The sequence below is a fragment of the Archocentrus centrarchus genome, chromosome 15, assembly GCF_007364275.1.
Source record: "Archocentrus centrarchus isolate MPI-CPG fArcCen1 chromosome 15, fArcCen1, whole genome shotgun sequence".
Classification (NCBI taxonomy): domain Eukaryota; kingdom Metazoa; phylum Chordata; class Actinopteri; order Cichliformes; family Cichlidae; genus Archocentrus; species Archocentrus centrarchus.
In genome coordinates, this window is record NC_044360.1 from 22,826,331 (window position 1) to 22,854,285 (window position 27,955).

General features: G+C 44.7%; 1 protein-coding gene across 1 annotated transcript; it reads left to right on the plus strand.

Annotated features, from left to right (window-relative positions):
- The first annotated feature begins 1,857 nt into the window (after positions 1-1,857).
- Positions 1,858-27,901, plus strand: jag1b (jagged canonical Notch ligand 1b). Its single transcript, XM_030748232.1, is given in 41 exon segments — positions 1,858-2,197; positions 2,479-2,571; positions 2,574-2,789; positions 9,221-9,273; positions 11,908-12,164; positions 12,779-12,830; positions 15,084-15,095; positions 16,413-16,543; positions 16,671-16,790; positions 17,795-17,908; positions 17,999-18,112; positions 18,201-18,236; positions 18,239-18,313; positions 18,785-18,831; positions 19,279-19,452; positions 19,893-20,043; positions 21,144-21,271; positions 21,273-21,307; positions 21,415-21,445; positions 21,447-21,464; positions 21,466-21,535; positions 21,674-21,751; positions 21,754-21,786; positions 21,941-21,957; positions 21,959-22,071; positions 22,502-22,617; positions 23,435-23,460; positions 23,768-23,855; positions 24,463-24,576; positions 24,666-24,698; positions 24,701-24,757; positions 24,760-24,773; positions 25,384-25,441; positions 25,444-25,487; positions 25,489-25,533; positions 25,535-25,624; positions 26,211-26,348; positions 26,529-26,558; positions 26,560-26,671; positions 27,296-27,706; positions 27,709-27,901. Coding segments are annotated over 41 exon segments (3,663 nt in total). The 5' UTR covers positions 1,858-2,140; the 3' UTR covers positions 27,771-27,901.
- Positions 27,902-27,955: the final 54 nt, after the last annotated feature.

A 27,955-nucleotide genomic window follows, 5' to 3' on the forward strand; every position in this document is an offset into this window, starting at 1 on the left:
GTGCCTTTCGGTGTGTCCCAAAAACTTTGAGAAAGTCAACTGAAAGACAAAAGAAGTGGCAGCCCTAACAAAAACCTATCTACAGCAGATGAATAGCAGCTGAAAATCATCCAGCAAAGACCTGACACAGGACCTGAGAGATGCATCTGGCTCTTCGGTTGATCCATCTGCTGTTAGCTGAAGCCTCATCAGAAATGGTCTCAGTGGAAGGGTTGCTGTCAGAAGCCAGGTAAACAGGGAGAAAAGGCTGATTATACAAGAACTGGACTGAAAATCACACCAAATATTGACTTACAAGCTCATTAGAATTGTACAAACTTTGTTTTTGCCTTATTTGCTGTATTTCCATTTCTGTTTGCACATATTCCAATAAATCACCGCACCTATTTCCCATTTTACGATATAAAGAACAAAGGACTGGCTCAAGAATTTTGCACAGTGCTGTAGATGCCTCCTGTTTGAATAGAATACATTAAAGGGCTACTGCTACTTAGTTGTTGTTTTTTTTAAGATCCATGCAAAAGCTACCATGCACCACCTCTGTGTCATAATGCAGCTCAGTTAAAGATAAGATAAGCTACATGCTCCGCTACACCTTAGTTACTTGTACAGTTTGGAACAGAAATAGTGAGAAAATCCAAGACCTTTCTGCTTATCAGATGGAAACGCATACATCTGAGATGTGCGATAGCCTCATAAACAGCTATAAAGTGTGATGGTGAAACATTACATAGTTACTGATTGATAACACTCCTCACTTTGCCAGTTTTGTGCCTTTCTTTGATTGTGACCCATTGAGTGACCTGTGTAATTGGTCCACACAAATCACTAACCACAGGGGCAGAGAGGGAGTTTCCATCCTCTCAATGTGTGTGTGTGTGTGTGTGTGTGTGTGTGTGTGTGTGTGTAGTGTACTCACCTATCTGGTTTTGAAGATTACCTTCTCGCAGAGATACACCTGGGACACATTGCCCTTTGACACCAAAAGGACACTGTGGTAATAATGTCTCTCAGCAAACTCAAAGGATTTCTATCAGTGATTTTAAACGTTAAAGCTCTAAATATCGACACAGCAGGGGGTCCCATCCTGATATACGTTTGGCTGCGGAGGTTGATTGGAAACAGCTTTAAATGGCAAGTTACTATTCTCAGGCGTCTCTGCCACTCTGGGGCACTGTTTCATACACTCCTAATACTATCAAGCTGTCACTATTAGCTTGTTTAAAAGTATTTCTGACCATAAAATTAGTTAAAAAAAAAAAAAAAAAAGGTGGGAGAGATTGTGCATTTTTCTAGAGTGGAATTTTATGCACTTTATCCAAGGCTTGTCTGACATACCATGCATTTGGAATCTGGCCTTGACTCGGCACCGGCCTTGATGCAAAGCCCGTTCTGCAGTCCAGATGATTTAGTATGTTCCTTAATGGGTCAAATATAGAGGAGAGTAAAACCCATCTGAACTCGCTCTGTCCACCTTTTAAGCTGACATAAATCTTTATGAGTTTTTTTTTTTTTTTTTAAAGAAAGAGTATACATTGTGGTGAGAGTAAAAAAAAAAAGAAAGAAAGAAAACTGAAGGAGAGGTGGGGCATGATGCGTGTCTCAAGGTATAATTTGTTTATATGTTTGTGGTTTGTGCTGACTTATGCGCATCAAAATGACTTCAGGTCATAGATTATTTCCACTTTTATTTTTCCACCGCAGGACTGCCAAAGAGTCCTTACAGTTATCCTCCTAATGTGTGTGAGAGACAGTGAGGGAGGGAGAGAGGGAGGCAGGGGCGGGGTCGCTGCCGCCCCGCTCATGAATATGAAGGCTCCGGGCTTCGACATTTCGTCGGCGCTGAACTTGTGTAGCTATCTCCAACTCCGAGCAGCAGTCAGTCAGCAGTGAGCTCGGCCGCCGCATGGCTACTGTGTAAACTTTACTCAACAACAAGTGGAGACCGTAGGATAACGAAGAGGTGCACACGCTCGGAGAACTTGAGGGACGTACTAGGAACGTCTATGAATCGGGAACCTGCGCTCCACTAATCAAAGTGTTGCTTCCCACTCGTGCATGTTTAAACCAGTGGAGAGCTCTGGTGCCGTGTGTCGGCCAGACGACTAGTACAAACGAGTGGCAACAGCAGTCCGGAGGCATGATTTTGAGACGGGGCTCAGTCGTTGTTGCCTTTTTACTCTGCTTTCTCGCTAAGGTACGTGGATTTTTCTGGCGAAAACTTGCGCGGGGAAAAGTCACTCGGTTCAGCCGTTTGGACGTCCTTTGGTTGCATGCGTGTCGCCTTAAAAAGTTCACAGCTATGCTAACCTTATGTGTAACCATGCCTCTGCAATAATAATAATAATAAAAAAAAGGGGGGGGGGGGGGGCTGCATGTGCAAAAAAATAGTGTGTGATTGACGCAAAACTGTTAAAACTGCAACTTTTGTGTAGCGAGGTCAGTTTTCCATCGCACTCACTTTTCTGTCTTCAACAGGTGTCAGAGGGATCCGGACAATTCGAGTTACAAATCGTATCGATGCGCAATGTGAACGGAGAGCTGCTGAACGGCGTGTGCTGCGACGACGGCCACGGAGGAGCGGCACGGATAGAGAGTGCACACGGGATGAGTGCGATACGTTTTTTAAAGTTTGCCTAAAGGAATATCAGTCGAGAGTTTCTGCTGCAGGGCCCTGCAGCTTCGGAATGGGATCTACGCCTGTCCTCGGAGGGAATACCTTTTCTTTGAAGAGCTCTGTGAGGAATGACAAATCCAGGATAGTTTTGCCCTTCAGTTTTGCCTGGCCGGTGAGTGGAGACCCTAAAACCCCAAAACCTCCAAAGAGAAAATGTGTGTTTGCAGGGCAATTCTGCGCAATTACTGCCTGTCAATCATTCTTAACCCCCCCCTCAAAAAAGTGGATAGAAAGCACAACAAACAAAGAATGAGTTTCTTATTTGGCACTTGGTTCTCTGTGAATTGTCCTTTTGAGAAAGCGGCGCCCCCTCCTCATTATGTGCGCTAATTGTCCAGGTGCAGGCATTTTTCTACCATCAGGCCTAGACCTGTTTACTTTGTGTTAGGGTGTTAAAACCACTTTCCATATGATCATAAAACCCGACCCAGAATTTGGCTTAAGGGTGCAAGTGGGCAGATTATGACTTGCAATTAATCTGACCGGTCAGTCATCTATCTAGGAGAATAATGATGAAACCCCAAGAAATCCCTTCTTTTCTTTTTTTTTTTTTTAATGTCTCACCTTTTTATAAATGGGTTTGGGGCTTCTTTTACTACCATGCATACTACCATGCAGCCTTAAATGTTCCTCATGAATGTTTCTCCCTCGTCTGGCCTGATTTGAGCAGATTAAAAGAACTTCACTCTCAGATTTCCCCCTTCGTCTGCCTCCCTGAAAACCGGTCATGTAGCACAGAACAGCAACTCCAGGGTGAAAAAACCCACTTTCTGGTTTCCTTAAGTGTCAGCTCTTCTTCATTGAGTAAATAAATGGGCCTGACAGGCCTGTGGGAGTGTTGTAGCTCTGTGAGAGAGAGATGATTTGCCATGCTGGAGCACATTTCTATGTAGTGAGAGAGAAAAGAAAAAGGGGGGAGAAAAAGAGAAAAAAAAAAACTGTGCACAGACTGACTGGCCCCACAGCTTGGCCCGCAAACCCCTCTGCTGAGCCTGATGGGTGAAAGGCACAGTCTGTTGGTATGTGTTGTCCAATTACATCAAGGCTATTTTTACCTCAAACTTGATGGAAGTTCTTGTTGTAATTTCAGGCACTGCACGCACTTGAAAGGCTTTAAGGAGGCTGAAAAAAGGGGGGAGGAAAAAAAAAGTGGGACTTGTGTAATTTCCTTTCATGCGGTTCATTGTTGTGTGCGATACCTGTGAGGTAGAGCAGATCATTTAAATGTTCTTTCCCTGCGATCTGCCAGTAAAATCATGTCCTCAGCAGGACTGCATGCAATTCGATATAGTCTGTGTTTTTATTTGTTCTCCTCTTAGACATTGGCGCCTCTCAACTTTCTCAAAAGACAAAGGTTTCTGTTTATGTTCACACCATGGCAACGCTAAATTGGTATTAATCCTTGCAGCCAGACTAGTTTCATCTTACTGGATAAAGCCGTTTCTGCTTGGAAATGGCACATGTTGACATTGAAATGGAACCCAGTGCTCTGCTAGCTTTCCTCATATTTCTCTTCTTGCATGCTGATAATATGAATGCTTTCTTTCCAAACATGGCCTGCATGTTCTTGGACTAATGAAGGATGTCCATGTCATGTTTAAAATCCCCAGATACATAGAAATATGTTGTTTAAAAGTTCTGCACGATCCATCAGGTGACTAATTTTAACACAAACCTGTTGCAGAAAACGGGAGTTTGGAGCTGCTCACCAGCTTCTCCCATCCTTCACTTCAAGTGCTTCACTTCACTGCACATTAACAATTGTCAGGTTAGGTATGATATCACTCTTTGTCCTTTTCATCAGTTGATTGGCTGTTGTGGACAGATGGCAGTGTGGTGCAGTTGGGTTGTTGGGTACTCCGAGTTCACGAAAGCCCCCTCCTCTCTTTCTCTCCCTTCATCCTCTCTACTGAGCTGCATGAAGTTGGCCTCTTGTCCAGGCCAAGGGCTTTGTTTAAGTCACGCTCGGTTGGACCCCAGGCATTTCATCCGCTTTAACCTTGCCACCCACAGTAACTGCAGCACTTAATGAGGCTGCACACATGCGCTTAGATCAGGTAGGGGAAGAGCCAGGCATCCAGCTGAATGACATCGGCCGCACATCTCTTTCAGAAGTGTTTTAGAGCCCTGTGCGGGTTCAGTAATGCCTGCCTCATGCTTGTTGCACAGAGAAGTGAGGACCCTGCTACAGTGGCAAGTGGGGACAATAGTGTGCCCTCAGTGACTACAGTGAGGATTACAGAGCATAATAGAGGCACTGCAGCTGTAATGCCAGCGCAGGGCAAGCAACAGGAAGCAGCAGCAGTAGTAGACTCAGCAGTGATGAAGTTGGCTCTCAGGCCTTGCCTCTTTGCCCAGCTCAGCATGTTTGCCCATGTCACACCTGTAAAGGAAAAAAAAAGCACAGAACTTTTTAATTGGATCAATCCAATTGTTCTAGAGAGGTCCCACCCCGACCCCCTTTGTCTCTGAGCAATTCCTTCCTCACTCGATTTAAAAGCATCTTTCCATTAAAACAACAGTGCTGTCTCTCAGACCTGGGACCTGTCGACATCCCTGTTGTTGAGTTTTTGAGCAAGTCGGAGCAGTCTGAGAATTGGGATCAGGTGTGTCATAGAACAATGCTGAGCGCGATCTTGACTGTAAGCGTGGGAGCTGTGGGAGTAATGACATGTTTGTTTTTATATAGTCAGCTCTGATGTGGCAGTTAAGTGCAAATTACTCAAGTGACAGAGGGAAAAGGGTTTCTTTTTTTTTCCTATACAAACAAGGACTTTTATTTTTTATGTGTGTGTAATTACTGTGTTTTGTCACTGTGGCATTACATAATGGCCTCTGATGTTTCACTTCTTATCAAAGTTGTTCCAAGCTTCATGGACGCAAGACATGCATTGAAAATATATTTCACTGGGATAACCTGCGCCTTAATTTTGTTTCCCTTAATGGTTGGTGACCCTTGACAAAGACAGATGACTGACTGTTTGTTTAAATGCTTTGATATGACTTTCATTCCTGGCCTTGGGTTCATGTTTTGATTCAGTTTGGCTTGCGAGAATTCTGTTTGCGGTCTCTCGTGTTTTAGTTGGCAAAAGGTGAGATTCTTTGGTCGGGTGAGGTTCTGTTGTATCCCAGGCTGACGTACCTTTACAGGATATATAATAAGCCAGTCTCTCTAACTCCTGTGATAAAATGTCCTGGGAAACAATGCATTCCTTCCTTCCAGCTCCAATCAGTGGAACCAGTTGCCTTAAACCTCACCAGAGTGGGTGTTATATGGCTGAACCTGGGTCTGATGGCAAACAGGGTGTGTTATGTAGCAGCCCCAGTCATTGGTTAGATGGCAGGCTGATACTGTTAAGCGATTGACTCAGGAGAACTGATACAGAAAGTCAACATCCCTTGATGAAACTGTTTACATTTCCTCTGTGCTGACTGTAGGCATAGACTAGTCCAATCTGTTCTGCCTTGCCATGTTGGACCTTTGACTTCTGTCTGTTTCATGAGTCATATCTGCTTTGTGTGTGGTTTTTCTTAGTTATGGTACATCAAATAACTTTTCAGTAAGAGGGAAGATGAGGGGGGGGGGTGAGGAAATTCCCCTACTGAGAGGATTCAGTAGTGTTTTTTTGGCAAGCGAATGTGATTCAAACTGGAATGATCTTTATCTCTTATGTTGGCTGTCTGCTGGACAGTGCCTGCTTGGCCGGGAAAGATAAGACGACATATGGCCGTACTTATTGCGCTTGGATGTGTGTGTCTGTACGCAAGTAAAGGGGAGGTGGATTTGGGGGGGGGGGTTGCTATGTAGTTCAAAGAGAAGCTGTGAGTCAGCTGGGAGCCTGGGAAAAGTGAACCTGGCAGTGGTAGACAGTTCGGAGCTGATAACCGCCAAGGAGTGATGGAGTGTTGGCGAATGAGGAGTCAGCCAGTAGCTCACTTTCTAAGAGCAGTTATTTAGCCTAAAACTAAACATCCCATTAATGGAGAAGCTACTTGTTGGATCAGGGCCATTTTGACGTTTCACTTGACATTGGGGAACTATGTAACGGCAACACGAGGGTGCCAACAAAACGTCAAGTGCAGAACCGAAGAAAATGATCTGATGTTTTTCAGTTTTTATGGTGGGGGGCCTTTTTAAACATGTTAATTAAGGACTACTACATAATAAGTTGGCGGTGACAATAATTACAGATCTGCAAAAGGTTTCATGTTGAGGCAAGTTTAATCATACAAGGTGTGTGTGTGTTTTGTTTTTTTAACGTTATATGTTGGCTATTGTTGTCGGTTTTTGTTAGGAATCCTCGATTAAACATGATGTCTATTGACACACGGTTCACAACAAGGAGGGATTTCTTTCCCATCCGTCTGACGCCGTTCTGGTGAAATTTTGTTGTGCCAGTGAGTGATCCGGGCTTGTTATGTTTTTTGCTATGGCAGGGATCCACTGTAGTTCCTGATTTAACTGCCCAGTAAAATGGTAATGTGTTGCCTTATGCAAACAAACAAAAAAATGTTAAAAGGCTTTAACAGGACACTGAGTAATATTACACCTTAAATGACAAACACATCAAGTGAATGCTGCAATGATTTGGAAGTTCCAAAGATGCTTCATGTCTATTTATTTATCTTTCCTCGAGTTCCCATTTTTCGGGTGAACTTCCCACGTCTCCCGTGCTGTCACATGAGACGCAGATCTTTCAAAAGTCTGTAAACTTTTGTATCTGGGTGCACTTCTTTATGCTGGATTGTTAGTTCATTAATGATAAGTGTACTCCTTTTGCAACTCTGTCAAGTGTTGGTCACAGGAAGTGAATGACAACATTTAGATGATGCTACTTAATGATTAAGAGGAAGCCAGAGGACTCTTGTTCCTACTGTTAAAATAACTCTCTGTAGGCTGGGCTGTGGTTGCAGATGATTAGGATCACATAACTACTGGCTCACCTTTTTTTGGATTTCTGTAGCAAGTGATTTCAGCCAATTGTGAGTCAGAATATACTGTAAAGACTGTTGCTGATGAGCACTGCATCTCAATAATGGTTGCCCTGATTGCAGTGAAATACTGGCACAGGATGAGACAAATGTCTCCTGGAAAGATGGAAAGTTGAATGCCTGAGAAAACAAGGTAAAGCCATGAAAAAGTATCAGGAGTGAGTCATAGCCTTTTGTTCGTCTCTGTGGAAAGAGAAGAGAGGTTTTCCTTTAAGCTGGTTTGTTTACCGTGAAGTCATTGCTGTGGCACAGAGGGGGCACAGTGGCCATGCAAAAACATTTCTGAAATGCCCTCAAGCAGCGCTTGCTAGGGGCAAGCATGTGTGTGAATGTAACAAGGAGGTGGTTTCTGTTGGATGCCCAAGTTAATGTAAGTAGATCACACTTTCTCAGATCCGCATACTTTTTTTTTCTGTGACTCTGTCGTGTGCACTCGCAGACACATTGTCCGATTCCCTCATTACTGCAGCGCAGGGCAGGGTGAATGTGTAAGCTGATATCGGTTGTGAGCGCTACCGACCCTGAAACGGACAAAGCGTTTTGGGGAGTGTTGAAACCTAGACGGGCCCTCCAGAGTGTAGCTCTCATTCAGTTTCTCTGTGGTTTCCCCTTTCTTGTATTTCTTTTTTCATTTCACATCCCTCACATGCACTTTGTTTTTTTTGTCCATTTTTCTGTTTGTCACAACTCTACGTAAAGCAGTGTACTTCCTCCTGGCTTGACCAAAGTGCTCATATTGAGCATATAAATTAACATGAAACTGAAAACCCCACCTACGCTGAGAAAAAAAAAAAAAAGAGAACCAACTGGCCTCTCACCACCATTTTATAAACATGTGGAAAAACTGTAATTTGGGAAAAACTATTTCTAAAGAGGGCAAGGTTACAGTGGCTAATATGAAGACAGATGTTTGGCTCTGTAGGTTTTTCTATGCACTCTTATTTGACTTACAACTGCTTTTTGGTGCATCAAACACCCTCCTGCTGGGTGCATGTCCAGCTAGACCAGACCACTGCCCATGTGTCTGCCATTCTAATCATATAGACCTCTGCACCACCTCAAGCTTAGCCTCTCTTAATCAGATCAACGGGACCATTGTTCGAAGTTCACATCGGTTTCTGTACTAGGCTTTGTTGTAGGCTAACTAAGTGACAGGCAGATGAAACGTCATTGGCACCATGGTGAGGTCATGGGAAATGGGAAAAGTTCTGGATTTAGGTTTCATTTTCTGAGTTTTTTACCAATGTACCATTTATGATACTTGAAGAAAAACATGTTCAGCCCACAGACCTCACTGATAAATGGGTTCATGTACTGTGGGATGTTCAATAAAGGGGAAACCTCCTACAAGTTAGTTTGCTGGTTACTAACAAACATAAGGGCATTACCCATGATGTGATTCACTGAACTTATCATGAAGTCTTTCAAAGATTTGCCACTTCATCACTGTATGATGTTTTTTTTTTTTTTTTTTTTAATGATGCAGGAACTCCTTGATGACTGTGCTCTTCTTCACTAACGCCCCTTGTATTTTTTTTTTTTTGTCTTCAGAGGTCCTACACTCTGATAGTGGAAGCCTTGGACTACAACAATGAAAACGGTGGGTGAGTATTCCTGTCTGGTTTCTCCATCTTGCCTTCTCTGCTCATTTCCTTTTCTGGCCCCCCCTCAAAAGGAGCATCTTGGAGGAGTTGTGTTGAAGGTCAGGGAAGGAAGTTTATTCTTCCTGAACCCCCTGCCCTCTTCCACATGGGCCACTGGGTGGTTTTGTGTGTGTGTGTGTGTGGTGTTGTGTGTGTGTGTGTTGACAGGTGGCTGAAGGGAGGAGGTGAGTTCAAGGAAGTAAGATGATGCGAGTGTGGAAGGGTGTCAAGGCAGAGAGGAAGGGAGGTGGAGGTTTCCTTTTTATTTTTTAAAAAGGACCACAAAGCGCCCCCCCCCCCCCCCCCCCCCCCCCCCCCCCCCACACACACACACACACACACACACAAGAAAAAAAAACATTTTATTTGGCTGATGACTGATGGTGGGTACTGCCAGCCAGGGTTGGGGGTCACACTGTCTTCACTGTCACAGAGTTCATCCACCCAAACAGCTTGAGGCTGTGACCGGTCAGCATTAACAGTGCATGAGACTGAGGCCCTGGAGCTCTGCTGTGTCTCAGTTAAAGTGACACAGGTGGGTTATAAGCTGAGCTTAGAGCATGTGCAGTGGGAACCTACTAGTCAGTAGTGTTTTAGATGATTATAAAAAGATGTTCATCCACAAAAGCAGCTTTCTAATACCATAGCAAAATGCTGAGCTGGAGTGAGTATGACAAGAAGTAGACAGCACTCTGAGAGAGAGGGAGCGAGGAGCAGTTGGGTTTGTGTGTCAGCTCGCTGTCAGAGAGGAGACAGCGAGAGAGGGAGTGCAGTAGGGTATCTGTGGAATATCGGTGCTTAAACCGCATGAAATTTCCAGAATTGTGTATTTAAAAGTCAACTCTGACAACTCTACCGCTCCAAGACTTGAGCTGTTCTTCCCATAATTACACCATCAACCCAACTCTAAATTCTGGTTCTTGCTGGGATCCCTGCTGGTTGGTGGCCAGCACTGTGATCCCAGATGAGGGCAGAACCTTATCCCGTGCTTGGTGATGTCTTTTCGAGCTCAACGAGGTTTCAGTCTTTCTGCTGTATTTGCCGCTCCCCAGAGAGCCATTAGGGCATTGGTGTGAAAAGCCTCCCGAATGTACACATGCAGCGCTGCTTAAGCCTCTGAGCTCCAGCAGGTTAGCTCAAGGTTCTGTTAGCTTCATGTGTTTTTGACCGATATCTAAACAGATTCCTGAACAGAATAAAACATCTGGCTTAGGTTTAACACCTGTGTAAACGCAGAACCTGTAGCATTTTCAAATTCCTGCTCCACAAGATTTTAGTGTTAATAGAGTTTTTTTTGTTTGTTTTTTTTAATTCGATTAAAGTTATTTTTCTTTCTAGCATGACCTTCTAAACTTTTAAAGTTGGTCTGATTTATGTTGAGCCTCGAGCCAGGCAGCAGGTAGCAAGGGTCTGCTACTCCTGACGCTGCAGGCCAGCAGTCAGTAGAGAAAATGCCACACAGTTAATCTTTGGATTCCAGAGTACTGTGAAATGTTACTGGGAACTGTGATTTCAGTATGCCCCCCTGACACCACTATGCACAGCATAGTAAATAAATGCACCACCACCGCATTGCATCATACTACACAGAGCAGCGATTTACCCCGCGGTCAGCCACCTCTGCTCGTGTGAGCACAGTAAATAATGACCGTGACACATTTTTCATTCTCTCCCATGTGGAAGATTTAGACATAGAGTAGCGAGTGCTGCAAGTGCCAGTGGTATTAATGCGCAAGGCTTGTATGTAGACAGTGTAGTGTCTGAAGGTTGGAGTGAGGTTGGTGTTTGCTCTGCGTGTGTGGCTCCTGCCTCCGTCCTTGCCTATTTGCCAGAGCTGTGACCTCTTCATGTTTGACTAAAGCACGGGTCCGTTTCTGGGTCTAAGTCTGTGTGTATTTTACAATCAAAACATAGACCAGGTCCTTGCTCCCCTCCTGAAGTGAAGATAGAATCTCCCAACTGTTCGACTTCAGTACATATGGGTACTGTTGGTGCAGAAAAAAAATGCATGCAAGGAAGGCAGACTGGGGGGGGAAGTGCTGATGGCATGCTGGCTGGCTTCCCGCTAGTGACTGTGGCATCCTCACACTGTAATTTATGGCGGCTGCAGTTCGGTCCTCGCCTGAGCAGATGCAGAGGGCAGCATCGAAGACCAGCAGTTTCCTCAAGCTGTAAACCTGAGAATCACAAACCAGCCATGAAGAGTTGGAAAGGGAGCGTGAGAAAAAAAGCAGTTAAAAGTGCTCATTACCCCGCATCCTTTTTCCTTTTTTCTCCATCTCATCCCAGTACTTTTCTTCCTCTCCAGCACACATAGTTGCTTTAATTACATATAATCTGCTATGTAAGGGATCTTCTGCAATTTGTGTCAGAATTTCTGGGGCATTTTTGGGTTCCTGCTGTATGATCAAGGAGAACACTGCAACAGCCAAAAGCGTAATGTAGGATGCTGCTTTCCTCTGTTTTTGTTTTGTTTTTGCCAGGCTTAAACATTTGATAAAACCCAGAAGAAAAAGAACAAACATCAATTTTCTTTTTATTAAGATATTCACAGGTATGACTGATGGTGCATTATTTTGTTTGGTTTTTTTAAGGTGCTGATGGGAGGTTGATAGAGAAGGCCTCTCATTCTGGTATGATCAACCCTAGCCCGCAGTGGCAGAAGCTGACGCACAACGGCCCTGTAGCTCAGTTTGAATACCAGATCCGGGTCAGCTGTGACGAGCACTACTACGGTTTCGGCTGCAACAAGTTTTGTCGACCGAGGGATGATTTCTTCGGGCATTATACTTGCGACAACAATGGAAACAAAACCTGCCTGGAAGGCTGGTCTGGACCTGACTGCAACACAGGTAAGCCCTGCTGAGGTGGTAGCATGAAGTAATGGAAGAAGCCACTTTGAAACAGACACTGTGGGAGGAAACCACTTGAGACTGTAGGATTAGTATTTAGGACTATGAATGAGTGTCCTAACACTAGCAAGCCAGACGGTCTTCTGTGATTCATGCTGATGTGCTTATGTTCAATTGAATGATGGGCTTTTTCTGCACTCTGTTTTCCTTGCCTGTAGGAGTGTGAAAATCAGACGTCCCCACCAAAAATAACCCTGGGCAGTAGTCGGTTTAATAATGTCTTACCATGCTACGAGACAGTGGTTCTCAGACTGTCTGCTGACGTGGATGCCACTAAAATACAACTCTGAGCTTTTTTTTTTTTTTTTAAATGTTGATGATTAACAGTTGTGGGTTGTGAGCTTTTGGCTTCTGAAGGAGGCAACCAGGAAAAGTTAGAGAGCCATTGCTATTTGGCAAGGCAAGCATTGATGTTTGTGTACAGCTTGGACTGTTTTACAGACAGGAGTGTTAAATAGGGTGCTAATTATATTATTTATAGTATAATTGCCACAAGCTTAAGTGTGAATCTGGTCACCATGCAGTTAAATGATTCATTCTTCCTCTTCTTCTAGCTATATGTCGACAGGGCTGCAGCACTGAACACGGATCATGTAAGGAGCCCAGGTGGATTGCAAGTAAAGTGCTGCTCAGTGTGAGTTTTACTGAACTTTTCCTAATGAAATGCCAATCTTGGATGGCTCTGTTCTCCCCATTTTGTGTGTGTGTTTTTTATATATATATATATATATATATATATATATAATTATATATATATATATATATATATATATATATATATATATATATATATATAAATAAATAATAAATAAATAAATCAATAAATACATAAATAAAAATATGATACTTCCTGTTCTATAGGATGTCAGCTAAGGGAACTTTCCTTCACCAAAAATCCTTGTCTGTGGGAATCAGCGCTGAATAAACCTTTACATTAATAATACATTTCCTCCTCCTTCGCCCTGCAGGGAGAAAGTGTCTTTCTGACAAAATCCCCATATTCAGTGATTTCTGATATATTTCCCCATACTTTACGCAGAAAGTCACAACATGTACCGTCTCCTGAATAACAAACCACAAAAACAAAACTATGCAGGTGCAAACAGCTCACTCAGAAAAACTTTGCCTGCGGTGGGAAAGAGAACCTCGTGCTTACAGTGAAAATGCCACTAGTGGCTGTCGCTAGATGCGTCTCTAGGCGCTCTTTGAACAAAAGGGGAAAAGAGCAGTGAAATCTAGCCACAAAAGTCGGAGAGTGGACGTAAGCTTGAAGTGTGACAGATGTTGCTGAGAGTGAGAAACGTGTCAGGGGCCCAAGCTGTTTTCATAGTTAAAAATAAAAAACCCACAATCACTAATAATCTGAAGACCCAAAGTGAAAACAAAAAAACTACCCAAAGTTGAATATTTGGGTCGCCTTCTAGTAAATATCTTTTTGCTGCTACTGTGGATATTTTTGTCCTGTAGATGTAACCAGTGTAAAAATGTGATTTGTTTACCAACATTTTACAATTTTATGTACAGTGATCCCTCACCTATCGCGGGGGTTATGTTCCAGAGACCTCCGTGATAGTGAGATCTGCAAAGTAACGGCGTTATATTTATTATTTATATATTTTAAGGCTTTATAAACCCTTCTCACACGCCTATAAACCTTTCCCACTCTCTCACTACACTTGAATGATGAAGATGAATTATGTAGCTGTGCAGTACTGATGGCGATGAAGGTGGTGCAGTATCTTCGCCCTCGGCCATTACTTCTATTTCCGCTAAAGGTGTAGGTGTAACTTCTCTTTGTCCGAGTGATGAACACAATATCACTATATACCACATATCCCTCCATATTGTAAAACTCCACGAAACAGTTAGTAATTTTTTTTTTTTTAAATCCGTGACACAGTGAAGCTGCAATAAGTGAACCGCGATATAGCGAGGGTTGACTGTAATTCAATATGTTGAAAAATTATGAAATATAATTGGAACATCAACTAATGTAAATTCCTTTTTAACAATCCAAATGTTGTTTTTCCATGAGTGTCACAGTCTTTATTCCTCTTGGACCCGAGCCTTTTATCTTCCTTGGCTGAAACACCCTGTGCAGGGAGCTACTTAATTCAACAGCCTTTACTTACTGTGGGGTGTGTTGCCAGACGCCTGTGGTGGTGATCATTTAGATGTGTAGAGATTGTGTCCAAGCACCACTTCTTCTGACATGGCACAGATTTTTCTCTGTGCATGTTTTGCTTTCCAGCCAAGAGACTATCACTACCAGGGCTTTAAACAGAGATGTAGGCTGAGCTGCTGCAAATCTCTTGTGGGGCTTTGGATCCAGGGTGCCAGTCTGAGCAATAGGGGCTCGACTTCCACAACCCTGTTGGAAATGTGGCTCTTCAATGGGGGCAAGTGTTAACAGTGAAATTGTGTGTAACATTCGGATCAGTCTTTAAGTGTAGTGTTTATGCAGCTAATGGCTTCCTAATGCTGTTTATGCACACAGCCAGAGGAAAAGCCCAGCACAGAAGGGTATCAGAGGTGTGTGTGTGTGTGTGTGTGTGTGTGTGTGTGTGTGTGTGTGTGGTGTGTGTGTGTGGTAACAGTTGAATCTCATCCTCATCCCGGAGAAGGCCCCACACTATCCCCCCTCTTCCCACAGTTCAGGCATTGGTTGCTTTCTTGTCTGATTTGGCCATAAATCAAACACAGGGATGATCAGGTTTGTTCGTTCTGTGCAGCAGCATTGCTGTTTTTCCCAAGCTTTTGACATCATCAGTTTCATGTAATTGCTTGTTGTGGCTGCTGGCAGAACAAGAGGCCGACTGAATGTCTTTAATCTCTGTACAGGTGTGGCTATATTTAAAGCTTTGGGTGTAAGTCTGTTTATATGCACTCTGCCAACAAACTCTCCAAGCAAGCTCTACTACTACTGTAGTCAGTGAGCAATTTCCCATCATTGGGTTGTTGCAGTGTGTCAAACAACTGTAGTACATAGCAAACATTGGCTGCAGGCTTGGGCAGCCCTCTTGTTGCAGCAAAGCCGCAGCTAATGACTTTAGAGTCTTTAGTGATACCCTTAGCTTCATTGTTGCTAATGGAGCAATACCAGTGCACCTGTAGACTGTACAGAACCTTTCCAGAGGCATCGCGTGCACAGCCACAACATACACATTCTTCCGGGTTGAAATCTTTGTGCATCAGCAGAGCTGCACAATGTAATGTCACATTCCCCAGTAATTTGGCTGTGTAATAACTGTAAATGATTTGGGATCCTGCTGTGGGGATTCCAGCTCCACTTCTCACGGAGAGGATTAGCACACTTTTAAGAATAGCCTCTTTAATCACAGACTGAGGTTTACTTAACCACCGCGTTTATTTTTACAGTCCGTCTGTCTCTTGGGGCTAATCAGCACGCCGTTCCCCCAGAGGGGGATGCTGTGTTTCCTGTCGCTGGTGCTCCACAGCAGCAACTATATCATCACTTTGCCAGCTTTTAAAGAGGAGTTTTATCAGCCGGGCTGGATTGCTGTCTTAATTATGGTGCTGAAAGAGAGAGGGGGGAGCAACATTATCGGTTTAATTATGAAACTGGACCTTTCGGTGGTCAGCAGGCTGTGCCCTCAGCCTTGGGGCACAAGTCTGACTTCTGACTCATGGGAACCAGGACGAGCAGCAGTGTAAAAGCCAAGAAGGCTGAACACTCCTCTCTGCCACTGCCAAGCCACAGGCATAGTGATGTTAAAGGGAGCGTCTAGTCGCATGCTAATGTTAGCTGTGCTAAAAGTCCCACTGGAACTGCAATTTAGTGTTATTTTTTGTTTTTTTTCTTGTTTAGTAAAATGCTAAACGCTCCCCTTTTGTCGTCTCCAAGTATTGTTTAAAGGCTGTAACATAAACACCCTGCTACTTAAAATTCATTGTGGTCTTTTTAAGATGCAGCCCAGTTGTGGGAGGCGAGAATACAGCCTCTTTGTTTCATGCTAATGTGTAGTTCATTAAGTTCAGATTATGGCTCAGTAGCTGCTGAAGGAATCTGGAATAAATGGAAGATTAAGATATTAACATTTTCAGGCAGCGCACGGATTATTTGACCTCATCTGTGCTTGCTGTGATGTTTTCTGAAGGTTGTACATCTGTCAGTGTGTCTGCTTTTTTTTTTTTTTAACATTATCTGGGTCTGTCTGTGTTTTCCAGGTGTCTGTATGGCTGGCAGGGTCAGTACTGCGACAAATGCGTTCCCCACCCTGGCTGTGTTCACGGCACCTGTAAAGAGCCATGGCAGTGCCTGTGCGACATCAACTGGGGCGGTCACCTTTGTGATAAAGGTTAATTTCCTTCTCTTATTTCAGCTGTGCTTGCTGTAGGAGCGGCTGTTGTTGTGTCTAAACAAACTGTGCTCCTTTTTTCTTTTCTTTTTCTTTTTTTTTTTCTTTTTTTTGTTCCTCCTCCCAGATCTGAACTACTGCGGCACTCACCAGCCATGCCTGAATAGAGGGACATGTATCAACACTGGACCTGATAAGTATCAGTGTACCTGTGCAGAGGGTTACTCTGGACCTAACTGTGAGAGAGGTGAGATAACATTTAACTATATCTTCCAAACCTTCTTGCAGTCAGAATAAGTGGGAATGTTCTGGGCTCACTAAGCTTGCAGACCAAAGGTCAGAGGTGCCTTTAGTTTGTAGTCAGAGGAGGTGGTAACTTGGCAATAATCTGTTTCCACTCTAGAGTAAGTGGCCCCCGAGTCAGGTAATCCAAAAAATTTGATCTTTTGGGGCCTGACATCCTTCACTTCTCGAGACAGATGGGGTGTGGTTGCTAAGGTTCAGCTGTTGCAAACACTTACCATGGAGATGATGGGGCTTTTTTTTTTTTTTTTTTTTTTTTTTTTTTCCTCATTAAATCTGAGCCTCGCGGGGTGCTGACAGCTTAACTGCAGAGATGTCAGGAAACCGTGCCCCTCATAACAGGAGGTCTGCAGACCAGAGGATACGTCGGGCTATTGTAACACAGAGGCCCCAGGGTGCAGCGCTGCATCCTTTCCTTTCCCTCCTCCCCACAGCATACCAAAAGGCGTCCACCGATCACCTCCGACTGCCAAGTTATTCCTTGAGTGAATCATTAATTTTTGATTTGTTTGGGACCCCACTCATCCTAACTCAAAAGGAGGGCTGCGACTACCCCCCTCCCCCCCCTCCCGCCACTCTCATCTTATGCCGCTTCTCAGAAGAAGAATGGCGGGGAGTCAGAGGGAAGTCACGGTGCATTGGTCAGGTCAACTTAGCATGAAAGATGATTTCCTGGTGGTGTAGTCTGCCGGGGTGGGTAATGAGAGTGAGATTTTGAGCGGGCTTTGGGGGCAGAAGAGTTTGATTGGGTTAAACAAAAAAGTCAACCCCTGGATGTGTAACAGTCTGGACCTGGGTAGAGAGTTCAGGTTTCTAAGGGATCAAAGTCAGAACCTGAACCTGCATTTTACACATCATTTATTTCAGTAATGGCAAAAATATGCATATTTGTGATGCTCAGTTTATCATTAAAACGGTACAATTTGTTTTGTGACTTCTTTTTTTTAGCCGAACATGCTTGCCTCTCCAATCCATGTTCGAATGGAGGCAGCTGCTCAGAAACCAATCAAGGCTATGAATGCCAGTGTGCACCAGGCTGGACTGGCCCCTCCTGCTCTATCAGTAAGATTGAAAGTGTCCATACTAAGTGCGATATTGGTACCTTTCATGGAAAATACCCCATTTACCACTAGATTCACTTCTCTTGCATAGATGTTGATGACTGCATTCCAAATCCCTGCAATCATGGAGGTACCTGCCTCGATCTGGTTAACAGCTATAAGTGTCACTGTCCTTCGCAGTGGACGGGAAAGACATGTCTAATAGGTGAATCACGCAGCCTCTTTGCACTACTTTACAGCTGTCAGCTACACGTGTGCGTGCCACTAACCAACCCTCTTCTCTTGCCCTCTAGATGCCAACGAATGCGATAGCAAGCCCTGCGTCAATGCCACAACTGCCGCAACCTGATTGGTGGATACTTCTGCGAGTGCCTCCCCGGTTGGACGGGGCAGAACTGCGACAACAGTGAGTCGAATGCTGTCAGCAGCAGCTGCGGAACAGGACGCCTGTCCAGCTCCGGCCCCTATTTAGATATTTTAGTTCCTTTAATTCTGTACATGCTGGATTGAAGCTGCAACATGAAGGTGTTAAGCAGAGTTGGACAAGTGCAGTCTTTTTCTGCAGTGTAAATGAATCTGCTGCGTCATTATAAGGCCTGTGTGTGTGTGGTGGTGTGTGTGGCCAAGGCTGCAGTGATTAGGGGTGGCTCAAAACAATCCCAGGACTAGTTTCACTTGGCAGCAGGCAGGATTGCTCAATACACTGTTTTGCACCAAGTTTGCAGCCACATCATCCAACTCACATGCACAGCTCTAGCTCTGACAATGTTTTTAAAAGCCCCTAGCATGGGAAACTCAGAGCACAGACTTGTTTTTAAAGACAGACTATTTAGTTAAGCTGTTCAGAATTAAATCTCGGATTTGTTTTCATGTGCAGATATAAACGATTGCAAGGACCAGTGCCAGAATGGGGGAACTTGTAAGGTAAGGTCAAAACCCATCTAGCTTTATCTGATATTGCTGGTGTGCTTGCCAACTTGTTTGCTTTATTGTCTCTTTTGTCAAAGCCAGAGACATTTGCAGTGGTTGTATAAATAGCTGCTGTAAATGGTTCCTTCCAAACCGACAGTGGAATTGTTGTGGAATTCCTCTGAAATCAAATCTGAGAGGAGTGGGTTCAGGGGGTTTCTGAGGGAGGGGCACACAAGTTTCTCGACCGCACTAGATAGAATTACCATAAACATTATTGTGTTGAGCCTGTGCCAGGAAAATGTGTTGAAATAATTGTGTAGCTGTGATACCCCCCCCTCTCTCATTCTGTGCCCTGGTTTGACAGTTATTGTTTGGACCCCACCCTTTGAAAGCAGTTAATCAAATTTGTGGCTGCGTGAGGTTAACTCCAGCTTCTCGCTCTCTCCCTCTCTTTCTCAGGACTTGGTAAATGGCTATCGTTGCATGTGCCCCCCTGGCTTCGCTGGCGAGCACTGCGAGAGGGACATCGACGAGTGCGCGAGCTCGCCTTGTCTGAACGGCGGCCGCTGTCAAGACGAAGTGAACGGATTTCAGTGCCTGTGTCTGGCTGGCTTCTCAGGAAATCTCTGCCAGGTGAGGCATGACTCCCACCACCATCTCCCACAGATGCGTGCAAACGTCTTCCCTCCCCGCATTCAGCATTTCTCTGCTAGCGTTGCCTGTATCTTTGGGTTTGTTGTAAAGTTTTCCTGCCCCACCCTCTTAAACGGCTGTTGTTCCACAGTCCTCCTTTTAAAAAGGGAGTGCTTTGTTGAAGCTGCTCCTGGCTACAGTGGGATACATTCCTCAGCGCTGAAGCCCAGACTCAGAGGACGGGTCCTGTGTCTCTGGCTTGTGTTTTTTTTTTTTTGTTTTTTTGTTTTTTTCCCTCTTCCTCTAAGCGCTGTGCGTGTGTGTTGTTTCCTGGCACAGTTTGTGGGGAGGATGCTGTGGGTTTTGCTCTGTTTTCTGTATTTGAAACTATGTCAGCTATCAGGTTCATTGCTCTCTATTCAAAACCTTTTCTTCCATAGCTGGATATTGATTACTGCTCGCCCAACCCATGTCAGAATGGAGCAGGCTGCTTCAACCTGGCCACAGACTATTACTGCGCCTGCCCAGAAGACTATGAGGGCAAAAACTGCTCTCACCTCAAGGACCACTGTCGCACCACCACATGCAAAGGTACATCTCCTTCCTGCAACAACTGCAAGCTCTTTGCATTTTTATTTTTATTTTTTCCTTCAAGGTGCCTGAAAGGTGATCTGTGTAGTGTGCTGTAGTAAAATGCTGAATAAGGCCAGGTTATATTTGCCTGGAGATTTTGCTCACATTTTCCACTTAGAGCAATACCTGTATTATAGTTTTGGTTTTTTTTGTTTTTTTTTTTTTGAGTGCCGCTCTCTTGATGAATGTCCTCCCTTCCCCTCTTCAGCAAAGCTTTTCCGATGATTCTCCCCATTTCTGAGTTCCCTGAAAATCTGGCAAAAGGCTGATAGCACCGTGTGTGTTCTTAGTAATGACTTGGTGGGCTACCTCTTCTTTTCCCCCTCAGTGAATGTGCACATTTCTCTCTTTCTCTCTGTCTGTGTAATTGAGTGAGTGGACCAACCACAGAGCCAGATACCAGGCGCAAGATTCTCTCTGCTCTTGGCAAGAATTAAGTGATTACAGGGGAACAAATTCACCCAGCTCACCTAACCTGATCAGACAGGGGGAAAGGAAGGGATTTCAGTGCTGAGTAAAAAAGATCTGAATGAATTGCTTATGAAAGCATAACAGCTTATCTTGTATCCATCATTCTTTTTGTCCCCATTTTTACACAGTACCGTTTTTAACCACATATATTATAGATCTGTCTTAATGTGTCTTGCACCACCACCACCATTTCTTTTTTTTTTTTTTTTTTTTTGTTAAAAGCAAGTCTTTGGTCGATAAGCTAACACTGTGGTAAACCATGTCCCATTCTGCCTTAACACTTGTTTATAATTTTTTTTTTTTTTTTTTTTTTTTTTTTTTTTTTTGCGTTGTTTGGCCACAGCGGCTTTTTTTTTGTAGACAGTGGAGAGAGGACAGGAAATGGGGGAAGATTACAAGGGAAGACACAAAGTCAATCAGTTGGCGATGGGCCGGGATGCGAACCCGCCGCCAACAACCGCATGTGTATGTGGTCGCCGGCTTCACCAATAAGCCACCCAGGCGCCCCCAACACTTGTTTATAATTTGGACTAAGCATTTCATCCAAATGTTGGTTTCACCATCTAACCTGATCGTCCCCCTGCAGTTGATTGACAGCTGCACAGTTGCCGTGGCATCCAACAGCACACCGGGAGGAGGAGCGTTACATTTTCATCAAATGTTTTCAAGACCTCACGGCCGCTGTCGGAGTCAGGCTGGGGCCCAGTTCAGATGCCGAGTGCCAGGAGGGTTTCAGAGGCACCTACTGCCAACGAGAGTAAGACCAGACACTAAACTCATACAACTTATACAAACTGACCACAATATATCACACCGTCAAGCTAACAGTGCTGCCTTTGGAATTTTTTTGTTTCTCTTTTAGGACATCAATGACTGTGAGAGTAACCCGTTGCCGCAATGGAGGCACTGTGTATCGACAAAGTCAGCGTGTATCAGTGTATCTGTGGCGACGGCTGGGAAGGCGACCACTGTGAGATCAGTGAGTATGATTGTTATCGTGCCAACCTCGAAACAAACCCACACTTCCTTCATGGTTGCCTTTCAATTCGTTTTTTCGACACCAGTGTGTTTTGATATGCCACACATAAATCACGCTCCCGTCTTTTGTTGCCACCAGACATAGATGACTGCAGCACCAACCCCTGTCATAATGGAGGGACATGTCGAGACCTGGTGACTGACTTCTTCTGTGAATGCAAAATGGCTGGAAGGGAAAGACATGCCACTCCCGTAAGCTTTTTTTTTTTTTTTAATATTTTAACTTTTTTCCACACCGTGTAGACTGTCTGTGCAGGCTTATGGTATGTGCCTATGGTTGTGTGTAATTAGCAAATTTTTATACATTTTGTTGAGTCATTGTAAGGATTGTCAATGCTCCCTCCAGGCGAAAGTCAGTGCGATTGAAGCCACATGTAACAACGGAGGCACTGCTACGACTGAGGGCGACACATTCCAGTGCAAGTGTCCCCGGGATGGGATGGGAACAACATGTAACATAGGTGAGTCATCCATTTGGTTTAATGTTTCATCTCATACGCATTGCACACACCTCACACAGAAAGCGGATTGCTTTATGGGAGAGCTCCGTCTTGTTTCCAGATGTTAATCAGGTCTGTCAGATCTGTGAGGTCCACAAACAGTTTTTTATCCCTTCATTCTGTCACGCTCCCTCCCCTCGCTCATCTACCTTCTCGCTCATTTTCCCTTTCTTATGAGTGCTGACAGACATCCGCTTAAACATCCTGATTGCACTGACAGTACACTTCAAAGTTGAATAATATAGAAAAAAGGAAAACTGAAAGCTGTCAGGAAAAAAAGACCGACCAAAAGCAGTCTTTCTGTGATGGGTTAAGGTTCATGATTGTACTGATGATCCTCTTATTGTTCAGGAAAGCTTGCTGACAAAATTAAACTTTAACTCTCCCCAATCTCTTTCTTTTCTCAGCCAAAAACTCAGTTGCCTTCCAAACCCATGTGAGAATGGAGGTACCTGTGTGGTGACTGGGGATTCGTTCACCTGTGTCTGCAAAGAAGGCTGGGAGGGTCCCACGTGCACCCAAAGTAAGAAGGGGCTGAGGGCGGTGGTGTGGAATGGATAAATGTGGACAGTTACTGCCATTAAATTATGATAAACATTGTGCTACCTAGTGCAAAGGTGAAGTCCTGCATCTGATTAAAGCAGACTTTCCCATCATCTTTGATCTGTACCCCCCCCACCCCCCCCCCCCCACCACCCCACCCCAACCCCCCCCACCCCCCCCCCCCCCCCCCCCCCCCCCCCCCCCCCCCCCCCCCCCCCCCCCCCCCCCCCCCCCCCCCCCCCCCCCCCCCCCCCCCCCTTCTCTCCCTGGCTGCTGCCGGCCATGAGAGGAGAAAGCAAAGGAGGAGGGAGAAAAGGGCTCAGGAAAGTGGAGACAGATGTTTCTCCCCCTTTCTGCTAGCCCAAACACGCGCCCCCCCTCTCCCCTCTCATTCGTTGCATTCCTGTCCAAACAGTGACATGTCTGCTTGTTCTAGAGCTCTCCTCCTCCACTTCCCTCATATATAATTTTTTTTTCCTTTCCTGGGATCCCTGCCCTGTATGCATGCGTTCTAAAACATGAATTCCTCTTTACTTTATTTATGGAAGGAAGGAGAAAGGTCGGCGTGGGATTCTGGGTGTGGAGGTGTCACCATTGGTATGGGGTGGGTGGGCTGCATTTTTGCGGGCGAGAGTCAACTCCGTGTCATTAATTAAAGCATAGTGATCAGTCCAGCCCGACCGGCCCAACACGCTTCTGCACATGCAAGCTCAGACGTGCTCTGCTGTCATGTGCATAAAACATCAACATGCTCACTTCTCTCTTCTCTCCCTCCCATTCTTTTTTTTCTCTTTCAGATACCAACGACTGCAGTCCCCAACCCATGGTAAGTGGAAGCCAAACATTTTCCTGCAGATTTAGACAGATGTAACAAGCTGCTCCACCTGTATGATAGTTTCTCACCTGCAATGCTTTCACCCTATGCTGAGAACCAGGCATACACCCTCCTCTTGTCATTCCTGGGATGCAGTTAACCCTGTTTAGTGAACTCCCTAACCAAAACACACTTGTCCAATAAAAAAGAATAGAACTGATTGCTGAAATTGTTCCGTTGACTGGTGAGAAAATACCAGCCTGAAATTATCCTTTTTATTTATTTTTTTTTTTTCCCTTTCCCCCACCCTGCCTACAGCTACAACAGTGGAACTTGTGTCGATGGGGATAACTGGTACCGCTGCGAGTGTGCCCCAGGATTTGCTGGGCCAGACTGTCGGATCAGTGAGTATTAACCCTGCTTCCAGAACCTCCCTGATTCCAGTTTGAGCAGTCAGTTAGAGCATGCCTGGGACCATCAGTCACTCCAAATGGAAGGTCTAGTCAGCCAATTATCTTTTCATGGGCTTCAGGCCAGGCTGAGCCATTTTGGTGTCACTCCACCAAGCCTCGCTGCTATCCCTAGGGGAAACCAGCTTAGCAGGCCAGCGGCTAATCAGCCATGCTCTCTGACACTGATTACAAGATTGTTTTCCCTCTTAAGGCTTTCAGATGGCCACATTCTTTCCCATTGCAAACTCTTTGTTCTGTTAAGTCCAGCCTTTAGCTCCTGCATACCTGCTAATGATGCAGCCTAATAAGAAAGCTGCAAGGGGCAAAAAAATCGACCAGGGCTGACTATAAAGCATGTTTGCTTGTTTTTATTTTTCCAGTAATTATATTAACAACTAGTGTGTATGTACTATTCAAATGTTGCACAGGCTCAGTGAATTTAGATAGGAATTAAATTTGTGTGCAGACTGCTTAACCCAATATTTGAATGCTGTCTGCCTGTGCTCTTTAGTTCACAAAGGAACCAGTTTTTACCTCTGGCTCTTCTCCTCTGTGTCAGATATTAATGAGTGCCAGTCCTCTCCGTGTGCCTTGGGCTCCACCTGTGTGGATGAGATCAATGGATATCGCTGTCTGTGCCCACCAGACAGGACTGGATCCCACTGTCAAGAAGGTAGCAGTCTTCACACGATTGAAAAGACAAATGTGCAAATGAAGCAAAAATATTTTGAGAATATTTCTAACACTGATTCCAATTTACAGTTACAAGAAACCCTTGCTCTGTTAACGGACACATCACCCTGATGGAATGAAATGGGATGAAGACTGCAACTCTTGCCACTGTTCCAATGGGAAGTTGTGTGCACAAAGGTATATACATGTAAACTTAATGCAAAGTAAAGTATTCACGATGGGTCAGCACACCTGCGAAGTCTGCGTGTTTCCTAATGGAAGAAGGGCTATGTAGAACTGCACAAAATGGGTCATGTTGGCATTTGTCTTGTTTTCCACAAGAAGGTGCAGGTAGGGCCACAACATTATGTGTCATTGGGTGGAGTTGGCTTGTGAGTGCCAGTTTCTTGATGCAGTTTGTTTAAAAACAAACACACACAATGGCCCTGTTGTTCTGAAGCGTCAGAAGCACTTTCAGTATTTCCCACAGTTGCACTGAGTGAAGATTTACAGTAGCAGCCTGAAGTGGTCATCGTTATGCACGTTATGCATTTTTTGACATGCAGTGGGACAAATTAATCTTTTCACAGTTGTTAAAATTGGTTTAATGTGATTCATCCTTTGGAGAACAGGAATATTAAGTTAGATGGCTTAATATTCCATAGCTGTAGAGATGTATCTGGGGGGAAAAGGGGGTGGTAATGATAGTTTTAAAGTATTTTCTACTGTATACTATATTTAATATCGTATCAATGCTCATGTGTTTTTTTTTGTTTTTTTTTGTTTGTTTGTTTTTTTCCCTCTCCAGATGTGGTGTGGCCCTATGTCATGCAAACTGGGTGCCAAAGGCCGAGGCGAGTGCCCTTCAGACAGAGCTGCATCCCCCTCAGGGAGGGCCACTGCTTTGTGAAGCCCTTGCATCGAGCTGGGAGAGTGCTGGCGCTCCAACCCTCCCCAGCCCCCCCACCAAATGCCACCCCAGCTCCAGTTACCAGGACAACAGCTGCGCCAACATCACCTTCACCTTCAACAAGGAGATCATGCCTCGAGTGAGTTACCTAGGCACCAAGGAGGAAGAGATTGAATTTAACAGGTTTTGGCTCATTTTCCATCCCTCCTCTCCACCAGCACTCTTAAATGAATGGGAGCAGCAAACTGTGAAAGATTACCCATTCCTCCAGGGCAGAGAGACTCCTTAACAATTCAACCATGTATTTAAATGCACTCCATGAAGGGGAAAAATGTGGGAATTTTTCTCTCCGAACCTTGTCTGCATACAAGTTTTGTTCCTGAGAATGAGGCATTCATGACTTTTTAGCTTCTGCCAATCCCTCCTTAAACCAACCACACGGGGAGATTAATTTCAGGATGATATGGATTTGAGCTGAACAGGACCACTGGCGACTCTGTCACCACATAGAATGATCACTTGCCAGTTGCCTAACAAGCATGACAGCAGATAGTGACAAGCATATGAGCCTGCGGTCTTTAATCTAAATTAGGTGGATAGGATGTTGAACATGCTGCCAAAATGCAGTCTTGGCTCTTTTTTTTTTTTTTTTTTTTTCTGCTTGATTGCCCTTGTTTTTGTTTTCTCCCCGAAGTGTGAGTTAACATTTGCTTTATTTTCTTCAGGTCCAGGGTTTGACTGTGGAAGGAGTATGTAAGCAGCTGAGGAACTTACACGTGGTGAAGAATTTCTCCTTGGAGCATTCTGTATCCATAACCTGTGACCCCTCATTCTCAGCCAGCAACGAGATCCACGTCTGCATCGTGAGTACTTCCTCCCACTCACTCTGCCATGTTTGGCCGCTTCTATTAATGTATACTTTTAAAAAAGGTTCTAGCAGCTCTAGAAGGATATGTTTTTCTGTGGAGTGAGTTTATGGCAAGTAAACAGTCACTTAAATCTAAACTAACAAATTTCCCGCCTTACTTGTTCTTTCCGTTTAGTCTACTGACGACCATCGCTTGGACGGGAGCCCCTGTTAAAGAGATCACAGAAAGGATAATTGACTTGGTTAGCAAGCATAATGGGAACAACACGATCATCTCCGCCATTGTAGAAGTGCGTGTGCCAAGCCCCAGCAAAACTGGTATGAACTGAAAGGATTTGTATTTGATCATTTTTTTTTCTGAAGTTGCACACTCCTGCATGTGTTGAAATGAGAGGGAGGATTTTTGGGTTGGTTTTTTTTTTGTTTGTTTTTTTTTTCCCTCCCCCAAAAGATCAGCTCATGCGATAGAGCAAAGCTCTAAATGTGACAGCAGAGCTGAGTACCAAAGAAAACATTCCATGTATATGTAAAGTGATTCCTTAACCTCCCACACAACTCAGACAGCCAGGTCTGCCATCTTATGGCAGTTGTGATGGAGCTTAAAAAGAATCTAGCCAGGAGTTTGATGGAAAGAGCAGAGCTGCTTGGCTACATGGCTTTAGATTGGCTCCTAGTACAGCTGGCTGGACTTGTAGTCAGGACTCCCACTTGTGTCCACCATTCATCAGTACAGTGACAGCCGACTGCTGCCACAGCCAAGTAGAAGCAGCAGCCTCCTCCCTGGCTCTCCAGGCTTTGGAGGTCAGGTTGTTCTGGCAAAAGCACATTAATGACTTAGCAAGCTTGTTGTAGTAATACAAAAAGCCCACTGTACACTGTTTGAGTCAGTTCTTTTAAAATTTGTGGCATCTTTCTGACTCGTGATTGTTTTTCTTCTATCAGACTACCTAGTGCCCCTTCTCAGCTCCGTTTTCATTGTCATCTGGGCCCTCGTGCTGGTCTCCATTTTGCTGTGGTGCATGCGCCGGCGGCGGAAACAGAGCAACCACAACAGTACATCAGCGACCGGCTCAGAGGACAACACCACCAACAATGTAAGGGAGCAGCTGAACCAGATCAAGAATCCTATAGAGAAGCACGTGGGCCTCACAGTGGCCATCAAAGACTATGAAAATAAGAACTCCATCATTGCCAAAATAAGGACAAATCATCCCGAGGGGGATGAGGATGACAAGGAGAGGCACCTACAGAAAGGCCGCTTTGCCAAACAGCCAGCATACACACTGGTGGAGAGGGACGAAAAGGCGCCCATCTCCAATCCTAACTCAACATCCAAGCATGCTAATTGGACTAATAACAGGACAACAGAGACTTGGAGACAGCAAACAGCATAAACAGGATGGACTACATTGTATAGCAGACAGCTGTGTTGCTGTGCAACCTAGCCTTACACCGTCACACCCAGGTGGTGGGTGAAACAGGGGAGCTTTGGCATGTGTAGTTAGTAAACAGTCATGTCAGTTGTGACACCCCCCCCCCGCCCCCCCCCCCCCCCCCCCCCTCACAGTATTTTCAGATATTCCCCGTGCTAATTTAAGTTTG